Below are 21,961 nucleotides of genomic sequence, written 5' to 3' on the forward strand. Positions count from 1 at the left end.
ACTTTGTTTTTTTTTTACAAAATCATTTCTCTTAAAATGAATTCTTTGAAAATAATATTTGTTATAAATTATGACAGGAGGTATGCTGTTCTCTAGTTTGAGCCAAAAAAAATGTCAATTGTAGAATTCAATGAAGTTTATTTTGATAATATTTAAATCTGATCTTTGGGTGTCACTTATTTGTCAAAAACTATGAAATATAACCATTTAGGTCATCAATTTTATGAATTGTGTCAATTGGTGGCATATAAAAAATCCTTGTACTTTATACATCTACATTTTAATGTTGTCTAAATACATAAGACATATGTTCGCAGTGGCGGATCCAGGGGGAGGGTTCCAGGGGTTGGAACCCCTCTTTGTTTGGACGGTCAATGCATTTGAATGGGGACATATAGTTGGTACCCCCCCCCCCATTTTTAACTTGGCTGGATCCGCCCCTGATTCGGTTTTTTTCAAATTATAAATAAACTGGTGTGGAGTTTCCATCCTGTCATCAGATGTTTATCTATTTATATGTACTTGACTTAAAGTATCAGTTAGTCCTTGGCGAAGTGAAACTTCTTAACTTAGCTAGAGAAATTTACAATAAAAGTACATTATTTTTTTCCTGATAGTTTGCTATGATCTTTAACGTACCAAACACTTGATTTATTAAATTAAAAATTCTAATGTAATAGAAAATTAACATTAATCGAAAAAAGATCAACGGTTACTGCATTTCTTTTTATATCATACGAGAGCTATGGTAGAATGTCAGAACAACGAACGCACGACAATACGCACAGCAAAACTCAGTTAAAGGGAAGCCCGAGTCCGATGTATATCTAGGCGTGGATCAGTTTGTAAATAAACTGATGCAGTGACTCAATTAAATTGTTGAGTTGAACACAACCACTGAAGTAAAGAAGTTCGGCAACACCATGTCCTCTGCAGTAAAGAAGTTCGGCAACACCATGTGTGTATGCATCTCTGATTCGTATGCATTACATCGAAGATTCTGTTGACACCCAGGCATACAGATCTGTGAAATATGATATATGATAAAAATTAAGTTCTGCGTACAGCATACAGACTTGAGAAATGCAATGCATAAATGTTATGTAATGTAAATGTGTTAGTATGCTAACTTAAAATAAAATTGAAGGGTCTTCATACTTCAGGTTTGTATGCAAACCAACGGTTCCGGGAAATGCATGCTAATTCATCAAACTGAGTTAAGCATACACCCGGTTTTTAATATGTCTGATCACGATTTTCATGAATTTGATAAAAAAAAAAAAAAAAAAAAAAAAAAAACTGGTAATCCTTTATTTTTATCGTTTTTGCATACGATTGTCTCATCAGTAATCATAAGCCTATTTAAGTACGATTTATGACAAAATAACTGGAACTGACGGACTTATATATTCGGGAAATCTCTACAAAATAACGCTGTGAACTGATAATGAAAATACTTCGGATTCTTTATTATTCGTTTTTCATGGATTTCGTGGGTACAAGTAATTCAAAATTAAATTTTCAACGAATGACAATTTTCTATAGGCTTGTATACATACCTCGGCAAAATCACGAAATTTAATATCCTCGAACATACAAGTTTTCCTTTTTTTCCACGAAAGTTGATACCCATGAAAATAAATTCATCCACAGTGAACTTTGCTAGAAAACTATGAAAAATATACCAAAAAGCTTCATCGCATCTTGCTATAGATTTTGACGTGTTACAATATTTCCATATAACTTTAACTGAATGAAATTCTATCGAAGAGTCTCCAAATAACAAAATAAACAATCCTGTAAATATTGTGTCAGTTTTTAAAGCATCCACTAAGAAATACGTTTATTCAGTAAATGAAATACTAAAACATTTTATAGATGTAAGGCGTTCATTTATTGACCCGCGTGCGTGAAATCATATTTTATTCTATCTAAATCATACTTGCGTGTAGTGACGTTTATCTGAAATTGTGCAGTGACGTGTATTGGGAATGTCGCCAGTCTCAGTCAAACGTCATAATGAGTAAGATGAAACAGAAAGTAGAATGAATGAATCAAATAAACTGATGAATTAAAGATCAAACATTTTTATTATGAATATACATACAATGGTGATGATCTCGAAATGAAACATCATAACAACATCGACAGTTTCAGCGAAAAATACTGTAAGTGACTCCAACTGTCGTCCGACGAATTATCAGCAGAAGTCATTTAAAAAACATAGTCTTGTAGATCACATAACTGATTTATGCAACTTTTGCCAACACATCAGAAAAAAACCCCAACCAATAACAGCAACCGAAGTAAAAACGCAGATAGGTTAATATATAAATACAATTAAATCTTTTCACTTTGCACTTCTTTGTTTATAAAAACATGGAAGAAAGTGTTTGAAGATACGAAAATTTTGTTGTTTTTACACAACCTGTTCGTTACTGCACAAAATACTAAGCAAACGAACAGTAACTTGGAAAATTTTAATAAAAGAACAAACATCACCAAGAACCGCCAATATAACAGAAAGCTGTCTGAGGAGTTGTGCCGTTCTGGTTGGTAGATACTGTTTGCAATATAAACAAAAAAGGTACATCGATCAAAACTAAAGTAAAAAAACCATGAATGATGAATGCTTTAAATGTACGAGATTCAAAAGCAATTAGGTCGACAATATATATCGGAATTTAGTGTGAATCTAAAGTGTTTGTAAACAAGGCCGATTATGAAGCTTCATTTGTTTTTTAATAATTGATATATGAAAGCCTTTTACTTATAAAGTCAAGCCAGGCAAAACGTTCATTAAAGACATATGTTTGCAGTAAAGTCAATGGAATATTCTTTTTACTGAACACTCCTATATGTCTACAATTTTTGGAAAAAAATCAAGGTTCTTATAGATTGTAAAGTAACAACATTGGTATTGTTTTAACGAGAGCTTAGTGGTGTTCAATAGTAAAACTTACCATCCGAACAGTTGTACAGTTTAGGATTATTTACAAAAATATCACCCAGGTAATCCTTCAACTTCGTACCTTCAATAATAAACTGAAAATAGAAAAACAAAATTAAGTTATTTGTGAAGATTATTTTGTTCATAAAGAGGGGGGTTGAAATGTTTCACCTCGCTGCATTTGCGCGCCTGTCCAAAGCCAGGAGTTTCTGGTCATTGTTAGTCTTGTATGATTTTTAATTTTAGTTCATTTATATATTTCGAAGATTAGTGGGACGTCTTTTTTTCCCTGAACTAGTGCACATTTTTGTTTAGGTGCCAGCTGAAGCACGCCTCCGGGTGCGGGATTTTCTTGCTTTACTGAAGACCCATTGGTGGCCTTCTACTGTTTTGTGTTTTTTTGTCGGATTGTAGTCTCTTTGTCACATTTCTCATTTTCATTTTCAATTTTAGTTATTTATACACATTTGATGATTCCTAACAAATGTCTTTTTTCAAAATAAAAAACAAGATAACAAGACTTGAAAACTAAATCAAACAACACTCTACAAATTGGTTCATAGGAAGCGTTATTTTTTTATTAACGTTTTATAACTTTGAAAGCAAAGTATTTACAAGAAAACTTTTATTTAACATTAAATAAAGATTTTAGGAGGAGCGATCAACATTCCTTCATAGAAATATCAAAATATTCGTAAAAACTGAAAAAGTTCAGAAGTTGAGAACTTAACTAAAAACGTATGTAATAAATCATGGGCAATGATAAACAAATTGGGAACTCGATGATTAATGTTAACATACTCAACTTTGCTGTTTTCAAATTATCACATATTTGAGATTTCCTATTTTGATAATAAATATAGATATTGAAATCAAATCACTGAAATAAATTGAGTCATTCACAATGGTTTTAAAGAACGTTACTTTAACAAGAACAAGGAACAGGGGAAGTTTTATTTTCAATTTGTGGAAAATTTCGAGATCGGTGGATAAGGTGTGTGAGGTTTTTTTTTTATCTTCATCTCATATGTGAAACTTTTCTGATTGGATGACAAGAGGGCGTAACACAGATACCAAAATTTGTACTAGTTGTAAATAAGGAAATTTAAAGAATCCAATGTGAAGCCTGGAATTCACAAATAGCAAATAACATAAACATCATTCTTCAATGTACCATGGAAAAAATCAATGTTCCCATACTCTGTGTCGTTTTGAAAAAAATCACTAAAATGATTTCAAGAATAATTGGACACTTTTCAGCTACGAACTGTATTAACACTCTAATATATATACTTGGAAATTAAGTCTCATATTTTCCTTATCTTGTTTTCCTCGCAAATACAAAAAGGAAGAGTATTTTGGAAAGTTCCTTGAATTCGTTTCATTAACCGATATTTTTTATAAGTGTTCACCTTCAGCGTAAGGATACTAAGTCTACTGAAATAAGGTCTGCTTATTATCATGATTTTTTTCTTTTCGCTCTTTAGACAGAAATGCAAGACTTTAAACCACATTCTATTTCGGACCTGATGATTGCAACTATCCAATCGTCAACTTCAATTTTTAGCAGTTACGTATCCATATCGTCTGCCATTGTAAGTCCAGGAGTGCGAATATATAGAATTCGTCACTTGCAAAAGTACTATCCAAAAATCTACTTGCCAAAGTTTATTCTCTTACTAATTGCTATTGCACATGGTTTTAAATGTATGAGTTTAAGAGTGTTTGATTAAGGAAATCCAGAAAGGCGAATTGGGTACACTAAATTTATCAAGTGTTTGAATTTTTCATTTACAGAGAATTACTTGTCTGGTCAAGTACTTTGAAAAGAGGGACGAAAGATACAAGAGGGAAAGTCAAACTCATAGATTGAAAATAAACTGACAACGCCATGGCTAAAAAATAAAAGACAAGTTATGAGGCAGACTTAACTTATATGAAGTATCCTTTATCTCTAGTTCGATGCATAAAAGAGGGACGAAAGATACCAAAGGGACAGTCAGATTAACATAAGATTCGTTCAACATAGTCACCAAATTTTGTATTATTTAGTGAGAGAACATCATCTTTTTTAGTTTAATAAAATTGAGAATGGAAATGGGGAATGTGTCAAAGAGACAACAACCCGACCAAATAGAAAACAACAGCAGAGGGTCACCAACAGGTCTTCAATGTAGCGAGACATTCCCGCACCCGGAGGCGTCCTTCAGCTGGCCCCTAAACAAATATATACTAGTCCAGTGATAATGAACGCCATACTAATTTCCAAATTGTACACAAGAAACTAAAATTAAAATAATACAAGACTAACAAAGGCCAGAGGCTCCTGACTTGGGACAGGCGCAAAAATGCGGCGGGGTTAAACATGTTTGTGAGATCTCAACCCTCCCCCTATACCTCTAACCAATGTAGTAAAGTAAACGCATAACAATACGCACATTAAAATTCAGTTCAAGAGAAATCCGAGTCTAATGTCAGAAGATGTAACCAAAGAAAATAAACAAAATGACAATAATACATAAATAACAACAGACTACTAGCAGTTAACTGACATGCCAGCTCCAGACTTCAATTAAACTGACTGAAAGATTATGATTTCATCATATGACATCAGGCACAATCCGTCCCGTTAGGGGTTTAGTATCATACCATCATAACATATATGAGAAGAACATAACCCGTGTCATGCCAACAACTGTTTTTAGAATAAATGTGTTTAGTTCCGATGCAAAGACCTTATCAGTGACTCAATATTAACGCCAAAATATGCAATCTTTAATGACTTGACAACAGTATCGTAATTATATCCCTTCTTAATAAGTCTATTCAAAGGTTTTGTAAGTTTCTGAGGTGAATACGGACACCTTTGTGCTTTATAAAAAATATTACCATAAAAAATTGGATGTGAAATACCTGAACGTACTAGCAGTCTGCATGTTGAGCTATATTTACGAATGATGTCTTTATACCGATGATAAAATTTATTATCGCTATTTTGTGCATTTTTCCTTTGATCGTTTTTTGTGATAATTTTCATATCATGCTACTCGCTTGAGATGGAAAATTATCGCTGGAAACTAAGCATGCACGTGGCGTTGCTAACGAAATTGACATGAAATTGACAACGTCGTCATAGGTAAAATAGCGATAAAAAGATTATCATTGTTCATCTCAACTCGATTGCCTTTCTCGCTTTCGCCGTCCCGGCTCAAGCGAGAAAATCAGTCTCGTTGAGATGATCACCGATAATCTATAAGTAAATGTTTTGACTAGTTTGTGATATCGAAAACCCTGGTGTAATAATTTTTCAGTAATACATAAATTTCTCTCGTTAAAATCTAAAACATTGTTACATACACGAGCGAATCGTACAAGTTGAGATATATAAACACCATAAACATATTTTATTTACTCAAAGTAAAATGGATTGGATACAAGTAAGTCATACTTATGAAGTCCGCTCCGAATGACAATAATTTACAATACAACATTAATATGTTGGATGCAATATCAAAATAAACAATATTTTACGAGTCTATCAATTGAGAAAAAAATGAAACAGAAATAAAGATAAACATTGAAAATGATGATGATGATGATGACGTGGATGCACCTTAAATACACTTTTTCTACATAACAAGAAATCTCTCAGACCTTTTGATAAATTCGAATACGTGCTTGAATATAATCATGTTTTGTTCATACGAGTGATTCGGATTACCAGATGTAACTTAACATTCAGTATAAGGTCATCAGGAAGCCATCTTAGATTGATCATCAGAATTTCTCTCTGGTAATCCCCGAGTAATTAAACGAAGCGTCATCCGCATAAAGTCTAGTTAGAGATGTGAGTTTCTCTGCAATGTCATTTATATATATTATTAATTATAAGGGACCAAGTACTGAGCCTTGAGGTACTCCAGCTGAAAGACTGCAAAATGAGGATGATGAAGTATTAATCACAAGTTTTTTTTTGCCTATCAAAAAGATAACTCTCAAACAAGTTAAGCAAATTACCATGTATTCCGTATTTTATGCAAGAGTCCTCTGTGCCAAACCTTGTCAAAAGCTCTCGAAAAATCACAAAAGACAAAACAATTTATTTCCTTCTTTTCTAGTGAGTTAAGAATACAATTATACATTTCTAGTTGCTGATGTACAGTTGAATATTTTGGCAAACAATCCAGACTGATATGCATAAATTAGTTTATTCATATGTAAATGATTATATACATGTTTAAAGACAATTCGTTCCATGATTTTACCTACACAGCTTATTAACGAAATTGGTCTATAGTTTGAAGGTAATGACGAATCACCTTTTTTAAAAATAGCAATAACATTTGCAATCTTCCAGCTAGAAGGATACTTACATTGTTGAAGAGATTTATTTAATATTATTTGTAAAGAAACCGCCACTTTCTTTGGGCAAATTTTCAGCATTCTGTGACTAATCAAATCTGGTCCCGATGCCTTATTCGGATCAATAGTTTTGATAATATCAATTATTTCATTTTGATTTATGTATATATCTTGAATAAAAGTATTAGTTTTTTCTTTTAACTCTGGAATATGAACATTTTCTTCCTCGAGTTTGGATATCAAAACAAAGTATTTGTTTAACGAGTCGCACTTCTCACTGTCCTCATAAACTATGTCACTGAAATCCTCATCTTGTATTATGTTTTGTAGAGGAGGAATATTATTTGAACTCTTATTCGACTTTATCAGCATTTTCATTATTTTCCAATATTTTTTTTGAATTTGGGGCATTACTCAATATGATGTTATCTAAATTAGTTTCAAATCTTTCCTTAGCAAGTTTTTTTAAATTGTTAACTCTATTTCTCTGTTTCTTGTACTTCGCAATATCCGATTCTCTTTTAGATTTCAGGGCATATTTTCTAAAACAGTCTCGTTTTCGAATTTCTCTTTTTTATTTAACCATAAAACCATGGTTTATCAAAGCTACGATAGTAACTAATTTGGTGGATATGCACTCCCTCGCGATATTTAAGAATGTTTCAGTAAATATTCCAGATAGTTCATTCACACCTTTATTATCAGGAGGCAGTGCATTCCAGTCAACGTCGTCCATTTTGTCAGAGAATTTAACTTAGTCAACTTTTTCATCAATTCAAATTTCTCTTTTATACGATCGTGTAATAGTTGTCGGACACTCGAGAAAAAGTATTGGTGCATCGTGGTCACTTATATTAGTAGTCGTTGGTAAAACATCTGAGATAAAGTACGAAATAGTGTCACTTATATTAATTGGATCAAGTAGTGTGCTACTGTGATTTGTCACTCGAGTTGGTTTATCAATAACATTTCGTAAATTAAATATATTTAAGATTTCAATTAATTTGTTGTTTTGCGTCTTGAATAAATCACTGTTCAAATCACCCGTAATTAAAATATTTTCATTGAATTGATAAGCCAATCCTATTGCATGATTTAAGCGTGTGCCATAATGACCGTCGTTCGATAGGTTATTGCAGAGTAAGAATGTTTGACCTTTCGCACGGATTTTAACCCAGAGAGTTTCATCTGATTTATTTTCAAGATCATTTCTACGGAGAACTACGGAAGCGTATTAGCGCCACACATTTTTTTCTTCCTATGTTTGCAACCTTTTGCGTTATAACGCAAATATCTTGATTTCAATTATTCATTAAGTTTTGTATATATGTCCGTCTGTCATTTATTTCGGATGTGATTTACTATAGTAGATGAAAAAAGAAACATACATACATACAAGGCCAAATCGTTATAATAAATATGCATAGGAATAATGGAATACTTGAAGTGCAATTATACATAAATGAAGACTGATTTGTGCATCAGAAAAGTATATAATTTAACAAGAAAATAGATATAGTGTAGTATATAGTCATATTTAAATTGAAAGATCAAAAATAATGTCATACAATTGGGAAACATCCAAGTCAAATAAACAAAATGATCTTTCTGCTTTAAAATGAATTATTAATAAGGAAACATTTTTTTCTCAGAATATGATCACGATTCTTTGATAGAAAGTCATTGAATTTTCATTTCAATATAATGAAGTATTTTTAAGATGCTTGGGTAGCAATTTGAATAGAGAGAACATAATTTTATTAATAAAACATCTTCATTCTATACATTTATTGCCAAAGGGTAGCTTGTTTGAATCTAACCTTCTTTACACAGTTCTCAAACGAGAGCTTACTTTGGAAGTATATTTATATTCGGTTATAGCTATATTAGCAGGGTTTTTTTTCTTAGGTATAACCTCAATTTACTCAATTTTCTTTGTAATATATAAACTAGTAGTAACATGGATATCGTTTTTAGGGGCCTTTATAGTTTGTTGTTCAGTATGAGCCAATGCTCCGTGTTGAAGACCGTACTTTGGCCTATGATGGTTTACTTTTACGAATAGTGACTTAGATGGAGAGTTTTCTTATTGGCACTCATACCACATCTTCTTATATTATTCTGCTCATTATTAGTCAATGATATGATATAATTATTCAAGCATTTTACTTTGCAATGACTACAAAGGTGATAAATGTTAATATATACAGCCTCCATTAATAACTACTGTTTCCTTTGAATCTTAAATAAGAAATAAGATAAAACAAATGTTAAATCCAAACATCGACATAGTTTTTCTGTTTTTTGTACTTCACTTAATCCGAATTATTGGGAATATTGAAACAAATCCTGGTCTTTGTGAAATGAAGGAATCGAATACACCTTTAACGGTCAATGAAAAAGCTATTTCAATATGCACTTTAAATATCCGTAGTATAAGGAATAAACTAGAGTTCCTAGATATTTTAACTCTCACAGAGACTAACTTAGATCCAAAATATATGCGACAAAGACATCAAACTTAATTCATTTTCAAACAAAATCATCAGAAAAGATCGTAACAATTTTGGCGGCGGCCTCCTTATTTATGTAAAAGACGATATTGGTGTTCTCTACGGAAGTACGGAAGCGTATTAGCGCCACACATTTTTTTATTTTTTTATTTTTCTTACTATGTTTGCGTTAAACGCAAACCTTTGCGTTATAACGCAAAAGGTCAAATTATTTAAAGCATAAATAAGGAGGCCGCCGCCAAAATTGTTACGATCTTTTCTGATGATTTTGTTTGAAAATGAATTAAGTTTGATGTCTTTGTCGCATATATTTGGATCTAAGTGAGTCTCTGTGAGAGTTAAAATATCTATGAACTCTAGTTTATTCCTTATACTACGGATATTTAAAGTGCATAATATTGAAATAGCTTTTTCATTGACCGTTAAAGGTGTATTCGATTCCTTCATTTCACAAATACCAGGATTTGTTTCAATATTCCCAATAATTAGGATTGAGTGAAGTACAAAAAACAAAAAAAACTATGTCGATGTTTAGATTTACTGATTGTAGAAGAAAAAGTGAGAAGATTAAACAAGTGCACCGTAAGTTGGTTATCAATATTTCGTAATATGAACTTGACCGACTGTCGAAAATTTAAAAGTATTTTTTCTTGTCATATGAAATGAACCTATGGCTGCCCTGTAGTCTTCTATACTGTTACCCATTTGGGTTCAGTATAGCAAATAAGTTACAATAGAGGGCAGCCACACGATCCAAGCATACATGTAAATACACATACAGCAGCATCATCATCATCATAGAAACAAAATGAAAAAATATATACAAAATAACACAAAGTATAAACAAAATTGAAAGGGAAAAAATCAAATAGATGTGGAAAGTCATTTTTGTTGGATATGGGATTTATATTCAAATTACATAACTAGGGATGATGGAGATATGTTTACAACATTCTCACTTTGAACTTGTGGTAAATTTTGGATATACATGTATTAATATTTTTAACATTATGTTATTAAAGCGAAATATGGTGAAGATGGAAATACAAGCAATGCTAATACCTCAACCTGATTTTACTCTGAAATAATTGAATGACATATAAACGTAAGGTACATGTGAACGGTTCCGCCCAAAAATTTTTTTTTTTTTTAAATTCTACATTGTAGTTTATATTAACAACATTAATCAATTGTCCTTCTTTGATTAAGTTTTTACAAGATGGAATGAAACTAAAACTACCTTATCAATTTAGACTTGAAAAAAAAGACCAATTGGAATAATAGTAAGTAGCACAGGACTTTTTTGGTGTGATAGCATTACTGATATGTGTACATGGATCCTACTACCAAGCATGCAATAATTAGTCTGAAATTACTTTTTTCACAGGACAGGTATAAAATAACATAAAATATCATATAACATGTTTAGGAAATAACTTCGGTGTATATTCGCATTCAAAGGAACACAATTTGGTATATATATTATTGAGATAATAATCTATCGACCAAAACAACCCACAATAGAGAACATATTTGGACTATAATAACTGTTTTCAATAAGTTACATAATATACAATTTTATTGTCAGATTAACATGCATGAGTATGTATATATGTACATATCTTTTTTTTTAGTAGGTGATTTACTTATAAGTGATTTTTTTAAAATTTATCATAGAAACTCATAAACTGTATGCTTTATAGAAGTTTTGGGGAAATAACCCATTGATTGATTGATATGATTGGTTTTAAATATATAAAATTAAAGAAAAATGCTGTCGAGGAGAGATACTGACACTGACTGTTTAAAATATTTTTGAAAGCTTTAACATTTACTGTCTTATAATCAAATAGTATTATGCCGATTGGATATACAACGAATGGGATGATATTGATTTGTTTTGCAATATTGGGCACAAATATTGACTTACTATATTAAGACTGAAACTGCAGATCCACAAACAAATACGAAATAAAAGTGTAGCAAATCTACACATGATCTCGACATTGTGAGAGAAAGTAAGTATGAACTTATGGTCTATCACCAGGTATAGGTTCACTAGCTTGTGTCACAGTTTGAGCATCTTGGTCTCCCATTGGACGGCGGAGAGCATGAATGTCCTCCCACTCAGTTATTAATTTTTTCTTGCTATTTTCTGTTCTTTTGGCAAATATTTTTCCATCAGCAGTCCAATAGGCAATTATGTTACCATTATATTTCATCTGGGCTAAAGTTTGTACCAATGAGGTTCTAAATTTGGTCAAATTTTCCGTAATAAATGTACCATTTTCATTATTTTTTAATAGATTTTTATTCGAATAGACCAGATGTTTCTTCCTGTACGAAACAAATCTTGCGATTATTTGCGATTTACCATTACGTGCCTTTCCTATTACATGGGTCCTGCCAATACCATTGATTTTGATGTCAAGATTCATTTTGTTTTAGCAGATATCAAGTATCAAATGGTCAGTGTTAACTTGGTGTTGGATTTGACCTTGTTCATCAATAGGGACTGGAACATTATGGAATCTGACGCTGGTTCGTCTGGAGTATTGCTCCTGATTTTCAAGTCGAGTCTCGAGATCTTTTATTGTATTACATTATGCATCGAGCTCCTTGTCCTGTTCCTTGATTTGTTCAATACGATCTTTGCAACACTGTTCCATGCGGTGTACTTGTATAAACAGTTTACAAATATTTTGATAGTTATTTGCAATTTGTTTTTTTTTACTGATTATTTTTTCAGACATGGGTTTTATTTGTTCCTCGATACAACTTTTGACTTCTACTTCAATAATTGGACTCGGAGCTTCACTTAGCTTTTGCGTCAGAACTGGTATTTTGGTGCCTATAACCTCGGGGCTGGACAGGGCTTCAAGAACTTTTTTAGCAACAATTTTGTTCAGACTTGCAGGTTTTTTTCAATGTCTCATTAATATCACCGATAGAGTTGCGTCTACGGATTGGTCTAGTTTGTTGTTTTTGAGTACCAGGTAGGTTTTCGGGACTTTTAGGGTTACCACGTTTACCACGTTTACCAGTGTTATATATTGAAGGAGTTGTATCTGGGTTTGGTTGTGAACATGTAAATAAATTTTCTTGTTCATTTTCATTGTTTTTACTCATGGCGGCATCCATTTTGTTTACATCCATTGTGACCTGTGTGACCAGTGGCCGAAATTTTTTAAACATCATCTATATAACGGAAATTGATTATTCAATATTATAACAATTTAATTGATTTTATTTGCAATGTTTTTATTCTTTAAAGGTAATAGTTTCAGCAATTTTGCCAAGACCCATAGATTTTGATAACACAATACAAACTGTAATAGATTGTAATAAAGCTTTGGCTAAGTTAACTTTGAAGAAAAATATTTTATTTGTCAAAACTTATAAGCAAAGTTTTTCCTTTAACACTGAACACTTTATAGTGGCCGTTGGTTTGGTGCATTTATACATTTTGGAAATTAATATTTATCAAGAATATGGACTTTAAATGAAAAATTATTTATGACATATCTATGATTGTAAATTTTTATTCATGCCAAAATATGATTCTCATTACTTATGTGTTGAGTTTTGTTTTATTACATCGAAATCGGAGTGGAGGGACTTGGTAAATTTTTAATTACTTAAAAATACTTCATTCCATCTCGGATGCTTTCGACATTACTCGTTACTTTTCGACATTACTCGTTACCTGTTTGTACAAAAATTGATCGTTCGTAATTTAATCGCATTTGATTGGTTAATAGAAATACCTGTTCACTTCAGGTAAATTTATATATAAATATTCCCTGGTCATTTCGAATAGTTTACTGGTCAATTCAACTCAATTTAGTTAAAGGATATTGCTAACTCCTTATCTTTCTTCCTAAGAAGTTCCTGTATGAAGACAGCCTCATAATAATAAAGAAAGAAGTCGGCAAAAAGAGGGGCACACTTGGTTCCCATTGGATTTTTGACAGTCTGTCGAAAGACACATCCTCCAAACGTAAAAAATATGTTGTCAATCAATAAATCAAGCACCTTGATAATGTCAGTTTAAGAAAACAAATAGTTTGAATCAGAGTGATTCTCTAAAAAGTATGATTTATCTCTCTCCAAGACAAGATACTTAATAGATATAGCAAGATGTGGTGTGAATGCCAATGATACAACTCTCCATCCAAATAACAATTTATAAAAGTAGTAAACCTTTATAGGTCAATGTACGGCCTTCAACACGAAGCCTTGGCTCACACCGAACAACAAGCTATAAAGGGCATCAAAATTACTAGTGTAAATAAAGGCAACAGTAGTATACTGCTGTTCAAACTCATAAACTCCATGGACAAACAACAAAATCGGGGTAACAAACTAAAACTGACGGAAACACATAAATATAAGAGGAGAACAACGACACAACACTACAATGTAACTAACACACACAGAAACGGACCAAGCATCAGACAAAATCCCACGAAAATAACAAATATAACATCAAAACCAAATCAAAACCAAATAAAACCATTCAAACGGGAAAACCAACGGTCTAGTCTATATAAATAACGAGAACTGAGAAACATGTATGAAATACATGAACAAACTACTGTACATCAGATTCCTGACTTAGGACAGGTGCACACATTTGCAGCGGGATTAAATGTTTTAATGGTACCAAACCTTCTCCCTTTTCTAAAACAATAGTCTAACATCACAATATGGAAAAACACACGATAAAATATCAATCGGAAGGCTTAACCCAATCCAAAAACTTTAGATCAATTCTTAAGCTTGTATCTACGTTCGCCATTCTTTTAAATGAAACAAAGTAATACCAACACTTTAAATTTGTCTTTTAGTTCTATAAAATGTAGAAAAGTCAAATGTTGTAATACTATTGCAAGATGAGAGAGTCTTAGATTGTATGTAATCTAGAAGATCTTTGGAATTTTTTAGTATCGACATCTCATTCACGCCACCTCTAGAATAGGCAGTTTCACAATAACTTCTGAGCCCGGCTTTGATTGCTGATAAAACAGATGTTGATAATTAAGAAAGAGGTTTCGTGGAGCACTTGGAAGACCCAGCAATATACCGTTGTTTGAAAGGACACTTACGTAGTTACAGAATCCAATAAATAAAGGCAACAGTAGTATACCGCTGTTCAAAACTCGTAAATCGATGGACAAAAAAACAAATTCAGTGATTGAAGATCCATTTCTTCATCTTTGGTTGAAATTTTAAAGGAACATTGAACAGACCTATGATTTTGTAGGATTTCCTTTTTGGTAAGCTAGTGTCATGAGGGTATATGTTTAGTTGCCAACTGAACTGTCAATACCTTATTCATTTATCAAGCAGTTTATGTGTACTTATCAGGAAGATATATTAGTACATCGATAAGACAGGCATAGTTGTTTCTAATTCCTAAATGTTGCATTCATATTCAAATCAACGCGTATCACTCTTACATGCTTACATAACACGGAATTTATTAGCCTGGGGTGTACTTACACAAAACTGTTTAAACAAGAGTATGAACAAAAAGAAATGTAATTGACACATACGTTTTACAATAATCATCATGAATTAATTGGCCAACACGATATATATGAGTCTCAACTTACTAAGGGTATGATCTTCTTTGTTAGATATTTCAATACCATAATAGTTGTCTGATCTTATAATTTATCCGCTGTATCCTTTTCCACATTTCTGACATTACAAATGAGTTTGAAATCGTATTATATGTGATGCTTATATATATTGCAGCAGAAAACTACTCTATCGATGTTTCAGGTGTCGTTCAAATTGGAGTCCATGTTATTGCTTCACTATTTTTGTTCTCTCCATTCCTCATTTGAATCATTGCAATGATATATCATTCGATTAATGTATGTTCAATTTAATTTACATATATCCTAATATCATTGTATTGAGGAGTCAAAAAAGATAATTTTATCTAAATTTTAAATATAAAAGAATGTTATCACTCAATTGAATAGTTACCTTGAAATATGTTTTTCGTTCTCCCACTGGAAATTGTCCTTTAATCCATCCTTCTCCTTGATTCCCAAAAACATCGAGCTCTGCTTTTTGTGGTATTGTATCCTTTTGTCCAATTTTTTCAATATATATTTTTAATCTTCCAACTTCTGTTTGAAAAAAAAAATAACCTTAAGTCAAAGTGAGGGAAAAGTAGTGTCCTGATATGAAAAACAAGGATTTTGCATTGAAGGTTACCCTTTTTGGTCATAAATCCCTTTATTTTTTTAAATAATAGTTTTGAAGAAAATTTTTCTATATATCACTATTCAGATTCATGCTATAGTCTAAACAAGATATTCTGTTAACTTATTGTTTTGAAAGCAATTGATTAATTTTCAATTATATTGTAAGAACCAATCAAACACTGAAAATTTTCAGAGAGAATTTCATGCAGAAAACCCATAGAATATGCCTAGATATAGATTTCTGACTTAATTGAAGTACCAATAATATTTATTTTGCATGGTTGACTACATATGAATCAACAATTGAGTTGTTTTATTTACAGTGTTTGTTCTTGTTAGATATTGTACATTTTCATGTTATAGATTGAAATTCTCATAACTTGCGCAAATGATTTTTGTTGTGAATTGAGTGAAAACTTTGTAAGCAAATTTGTATTATCATATCAGTTTCATTACTTTAAAGTCAAGATCTACCAGAGGTGCAATTGTTATAATAAAAAGCGGCTGACAATACCAAACGGGACAAACAACACATTGAAAAATAATACTGAGCAACACAAATCCTATAAAATACTGTGGGTGAGAACAGGGTCCCTGGAAGTGTTTTGCTAATCTGGATCATTAGTGGTACCTGTCGTGGTACTCGTTATCAATACAAATTCGATGATAAGTCGAATTCATTTAAGTTACAAACGAGGAAAAGAGGATGAGATTGTGGTTAGGACAATTTGTATATATTTGTGGTCATTAGTGACACATACTAATAAGAAGTACAACAACTGTGACTTTATAGCAAAACCGCTATATGGGTCAATATCCCTAATGCGCCTCAAAATGAGGAACTCAGAAGTTGTGTGTAAACAAAAATCTTTGTGTAGTGAAATTGGACATGCTTCTATACTTTCTCAGTGTCAGAGCTTTACCATTTGTGTTGATTTCGAAAGTAGAGAAACATAGAATAAATATGTAAAAAATATGGAGCTAGTAAATGTGTTCAAAGTATTAAATTTTCAAAGAAGTTATTATGTCACAAAAGTTTTTTTTTTACCTCGAGGAGCCGCATAACGAAAGGATTTTCGGAATACGCTAAATTACTGAAAAAGTAATGTCACTTCGTACCCTGAAAATTTGACCACATATGTGAAAATGTCTCAGCTTCGAAACGAGCCATTATACATATCCAAGTTTACGATATGGACTGAGCTTCAGAAGAAAACGTAACCGTTACCGCCAATGGATCCGGAGAAACAATTAAGAATATTGACCCATAAGAACACTTAGTATGAATAAACCCATGACAAACAGTAAGCCTTACAAGACAAGACTTGACCAATTTGAAACTGTCAGTGATCCTTGAAGTGGTATTTATAATCAATGCTTACGATTATATCCTACTACTCCAAACATATGATACCAGATCGCAAAACACAGACCACCTGTTGTAGCGGGAAAGTACGGAGATAGTAGTCTTTCTTTGTCAATAAGTTTTATAGGATATGATGATTCCATAAACATATTATGCCCTGAAAATACACAAAAAAATTATTGTTTAGATATTTGTCATACGACGCAACTATCAATTCAGATAACACATTACTTTATATTTTGAAATATATTAATTGTATTACTAAATTTTAAGTGCATAATAACATAATTCATTGACACATTTATATCGACACATTTGTAAACAATATAGTTCATTGATTTTCATCTTATAAAGCTGATAAACAGCCTTTTGCTGAAAATGTTTAAAGAGTTATTGGTGTCCTTATTTATTTATTTTTTACCTGTATGTCATAAAATTGAGAATGGAAATGGGGAATGTGTCAAAGAGACAACAACCCGCCCAAATAAAAAACAACAGCAGAGGGTCACCAACAGGTCTTCAATGTAGCGAGAAATTCCCGCACCCGGAGGCGTCCTTCAGCTGGCCCCTAAACAAATATATACTAGTCCAGTGATAATGAACGCCATACTAATTTCCAAATTGTACACAAGAAACTAAAATTAAAATAATACAAGACTAACAAAGGCCAGAAGCTCCTGACTTGGGACAGGCGCAAAAATGCGGCGGGGTTAAACATGTTTGTGAGATCTCAACCCTCCCCCTATACCTCTAACCAATGTAGTAAAGTAAACGCATAACAACATAGTCAATGTTTTTATACAAAAAACTCTCAAATAGTTTTCAAAAAGTGACCAACAGAAATAATACCTGTAGGGAAAGCGGTTAATTCTTCTGTTGTTTTTACTAGACGTGTAATTGTTGTTGCCAAACTTGAGGAAGCTTCGGTGGTTTCGAACGGTCTATGATACATCGTTGTGGTTTGCACACCTGACTCGGTTGTATCGATTGGAGTTGTGTCTCGATAAAGAAGAGTACTCTCCGTATAATCTACATATACAAAACAAAGTTAAAGACTCTGTGTTTACATCTTTTACTAACTGTGACGTAACAAAAACATTTAACTAATTAACTGAGAGTAACTGCGGACTCAATTAGTAGAATAGAAGCTGTTAACCCTTCATGTTATCGAATTTACGTTTTTATAAATAAATACAATGCGTCATTTATAAATTTCCTGTTTTCTAAAGTTTGAACTAAGGATTTTCTTATTCCAGGCATAGATTGCCTAAGCCTCATTTGACACAACTTTTTGGAGTTTAGAGTCCTCCTTTGTTCTTGTTTGGCTTCAGATTATTTAGATCTGAGCGTCACTGGTGGGTCTTATGTAGACGAAACACGCGTCTGGTGTATTAAATTATAAGCCTGGTACCTTTGATAACTAATTAAAGCCTCTGCAGCACTGATTACTGAGCTGACGATACGACATGGTTTAATCTGTATTCTGATAGAGTACTCGTAATAAACTCGAAACAAAACATTTATATTATCTTGAAAACGTCAACCGTTACAACGTCAAGTTTTTACAGATGATTATGACTGTCGTATTAGCAATTGTAAGCAGACGTCATATAATCAAATGGCGATAACCGTCACCTAACATTCAAATAAATACTGAAGTAACTCATTTAGACAACGGTTGCCTAAAAGCTAGAAATAGAATCAATCACAGGAACTGAAATAAATGAGCATAATAGGTAGCTGAATAATATTTAAAAGCTGATGAAAGGTTCTATTGGTAATTAATATTTTTTAACGTTTCAAATTAATAAAATTCTATTTATACATCAATGTCTTTAATAAACCAATAACAAAATCTAAAATACATGTATATTAAATTTATAGATTTTGTGATTATTTAGAATTAAGGTAGCACAATACGAAGATAGTTTTACTTCCAATCTCCAACCTTTAAAATATCACTCAGTTCACTTGAATTAATTAAGCTCTATAATTTCTATAACTATACAGGAAATATTTACAAAATCTCAATCAACACAGCAGGAGCTACAAAAGAGCGGATGAAAGATATTGAAAGTAGATAATGTTTAGATTGGGTGTTAAATTTTATCTATACATTCTATCCGAAATCTGAGACATGCTTTTGCAGATAATGGCTTTAGGAACAACATATGATAACATTAACTCTTTGGGAATAACCATGAAGAAGCTAATTTCAATTGAAAGTGGAAATTTCTTGTGAAATTTGTAGTCACAGTTAACATTATAATTGATTACATAATTGTTGTATAATACTTACATTTCATTAATTCGAAAGAGCAATCTGTTAGCTATCAACGAATACCACTTTCATAAATGTTCAAGCATTATAAAGAAAGTTACAGCATTTTAAAACTGTGTCAATTGGAGGTATACAATCTTTGTTTTGAGCTACCATTAATAAAAAAAACATACGTAAATATAAAATCACGAACCTGTTCAAGGGTGACAATATGCGCATAGCTTCAATTTACCTTTTTCGAATTGGCACATAGTAAAAAAAAATGTCACTCTTGCATACAAATGACACATCAATCGAATTAATTAACTGCGCATTCATGCTCCTTCTTCAATGAAAATTCTTAATTATTAATATAACCAAAAGTTGTTAATCGAAAAGGATACTGATGATTTTATGAATGCTGACCAACAGGAAATAAGATTGAGAATGGATACGGGGAATATGTCAAAGAGACAACAACCCTTGCAGGGAGCAGAAAATGGCCGAAAGCCAATAATAGTAAGTCTTCAACGCAGCCAGAAAATACCGCACCATGAGGGTATCCTCAGAAAATATAAAAAAGAAGATGTGGTATGATTGCCAAGGAGACAACTATCCACAAAAGACCCAAATGACACAAAGCCCATACCGCATATCAGTTATAAAAGGCCCCGATAAGACAATGTAAAACAATTCAAACGAAAAAATTAACGGCCTTATTTATATAAAAAAATGAACGAAAAACAAATATGTAATACATAAACAAATGACAACCACTGAATTACAGGCTCCTGACTTGGGACACCCATTTATGTATTTTTTTAATTGTATGAATATTTGACTTGGGACACCCATATATGAAATTTTTTAAAACTTACTCAGAAAAATGCTCAAGATACTTGATTTTCATAACTCATAATCAACTTGTTTACACACAATATAATGTATTAGTAAAATAGTATTTGCTTCTCGAAGTATAAGACGTTAAACAGATCGGCAGCGTGCATCAACTGACCCAAATACTGATTTAATCAAAGCGTGGAAATTTGACATTGTTTATAATTTATCCGGGTTTTTTTTTTTTTTTAAATATAATCATAATTTTTATGTAAATCTGACTAAATACCCATATCTCGATATATTCAGGACTCAACTTTTAATTTTCTAGATGAGCTACAAAAATAGCGTCACTCTATTGTGACAATGCAATGTGTTTTTATTGATATTTTATCAGTAGGTACATGTATACCAGTGACTGTCATTTCTGAATCAATTGATAGTTATATTTATTATACCTCGGTAGGTTTTTCTTCACTGAAAAGAATGAAATATTTGTGCTATCTCATTCCTCAGACAATTTTCCAGTCAATAGTGTCTTACAATATTACTCTGGTCAATAGTTTAATGTACTTTTTCGTAATGATTTGTCATTAGACAATAATGGCGTCAATAACGTTTCTGTTGGGATTTGTGGACTTGGCAACGTTAATCTCTGAGAAATCGTAAATGATATTATCTGTATATTTCTCAGTCTGTCGTCTGAATTTTAAATTAATATATTACTTACCAAAAGCAATTCAACAGAAAAAGAATATCTATATGACGTATTTTATGAACTTACACATAACAAATATATGGTTTCGGTCTGTGGTCGTCTTCGTGATCTTGGATTGCTTTAGTGTACGCAATGTAATAGAGTATAACTATAACGTGTATAAGCTCTCGACTTGCTATTACACTTATAACCAGTCAATAGTGTATACTTGTTGATTGGGTATGAGTGGAAAAGTATGTTTATTGTCCCCGAGGTGCAATTATTAATAAACTTACTATTCTACGAATATCCAGACAGTAAGTGTTTTATTATATCAAAAGACGACAGACAAAAAATGGTGGGATTAATCAACTTTCGTAATATAAACTGCAGAAACACCACCATACTATACTTTTTAACGTTTACTTCATAGATATACTGAAATGTCAACCCTAAATGTAATAAAGAAAACGCGACGTCGTTACTCCCGCGGAAATACGAAAACCATCCAATCCCGTAGTTGCATTGGACATCCCGTTTTCCCTATAGATTAAGAAATAAAGATAATTATAATTATTTTGTTAAAAGATGTCAGATAGATGATCAATAGTAAAACTTACCATCCGAACAGTTGTACAGTTTAGGATCATCTACAGAAATATCACTCAAGTAACTTTTTAACCTAGTTCCTTCAATTATAAACTGAAAATTCAAAAGCAATATTAAGTCGTTTTTGCCGATTTCAATTAAAA

General features: G+C 32.0%; 2 protein-coding genes across 2 annotated transcripts in view; one reads left to right on the top strand and one right to left on the bottom strand.

The window, feature by feature from the left end:
• LOC139480951 (zonadhesin-like) overlaps positions 1-21,961 on the top strand; it is a 74,621-nt gene that overhangs the window by 28,939 nt on the left and 23,721 nt on the right. The window lies entirely within an intron of this gene.
• On the bottom strand, positions 259-21,912 carry LOC139480954 (uncharacterized). The gene is made up of 7 exons (XM_071263945.1): positions 21,830-21,912; positions 18,265-18,444; positions 17,432-17,572; positions 15,826-15,971; positions 2,964-3,045; positions 1,560-1,797; positions 259-1,024 (listed from the first exon to the last, which is right to left on the bottom strand). Exons 2-7 carry the CDS (start codon positions 18,365-18,367, stop codon positions 868-870), a joined length of 867 nt encoding a protein of 288 aa, XP_071120046.1. The 5' UTR covers positions 18,368-18,444; positions 21,830-21,912; the 3' UTR covers positions 259-867.

The sequence above is a fragment of the Mytilus edulis genome, chromosome 7 (genome assembly GCF_963676685.1).
Source record: "Mytilus edulis chromosome 7, xbMytEdul2.2, whole genome shotgun sequence".
NCBI lineage: Eukaryota > Metazoa > Mollusca > Bivalvia > Mytilida > Mytilidae > Mytilus > Mytilus edulis.

Coding starts and splice junctions, on each gene's coding strand:
- LOC139480954 (XM_071263945.1), bottom strand. CDS start 18,367: ATGTATCATAGACCGTTCGAAACCACCGAAGCTTCCTCAAGTTTGGCA. Junction 17,573..18,264: donor ATTAACCGCTTTCCCTACAG/GTATTATTTCTG, acceptor GTGTATTTTCAG/GGCATAATATGTTTATGGAA. Junction 15,972..17,431: donor TGGAGTAGTAGGATATAATC/GTAAGCATTGAT, acceptor TTTTTCAAACAG/AAGTTGGAAGATTAAAAATA.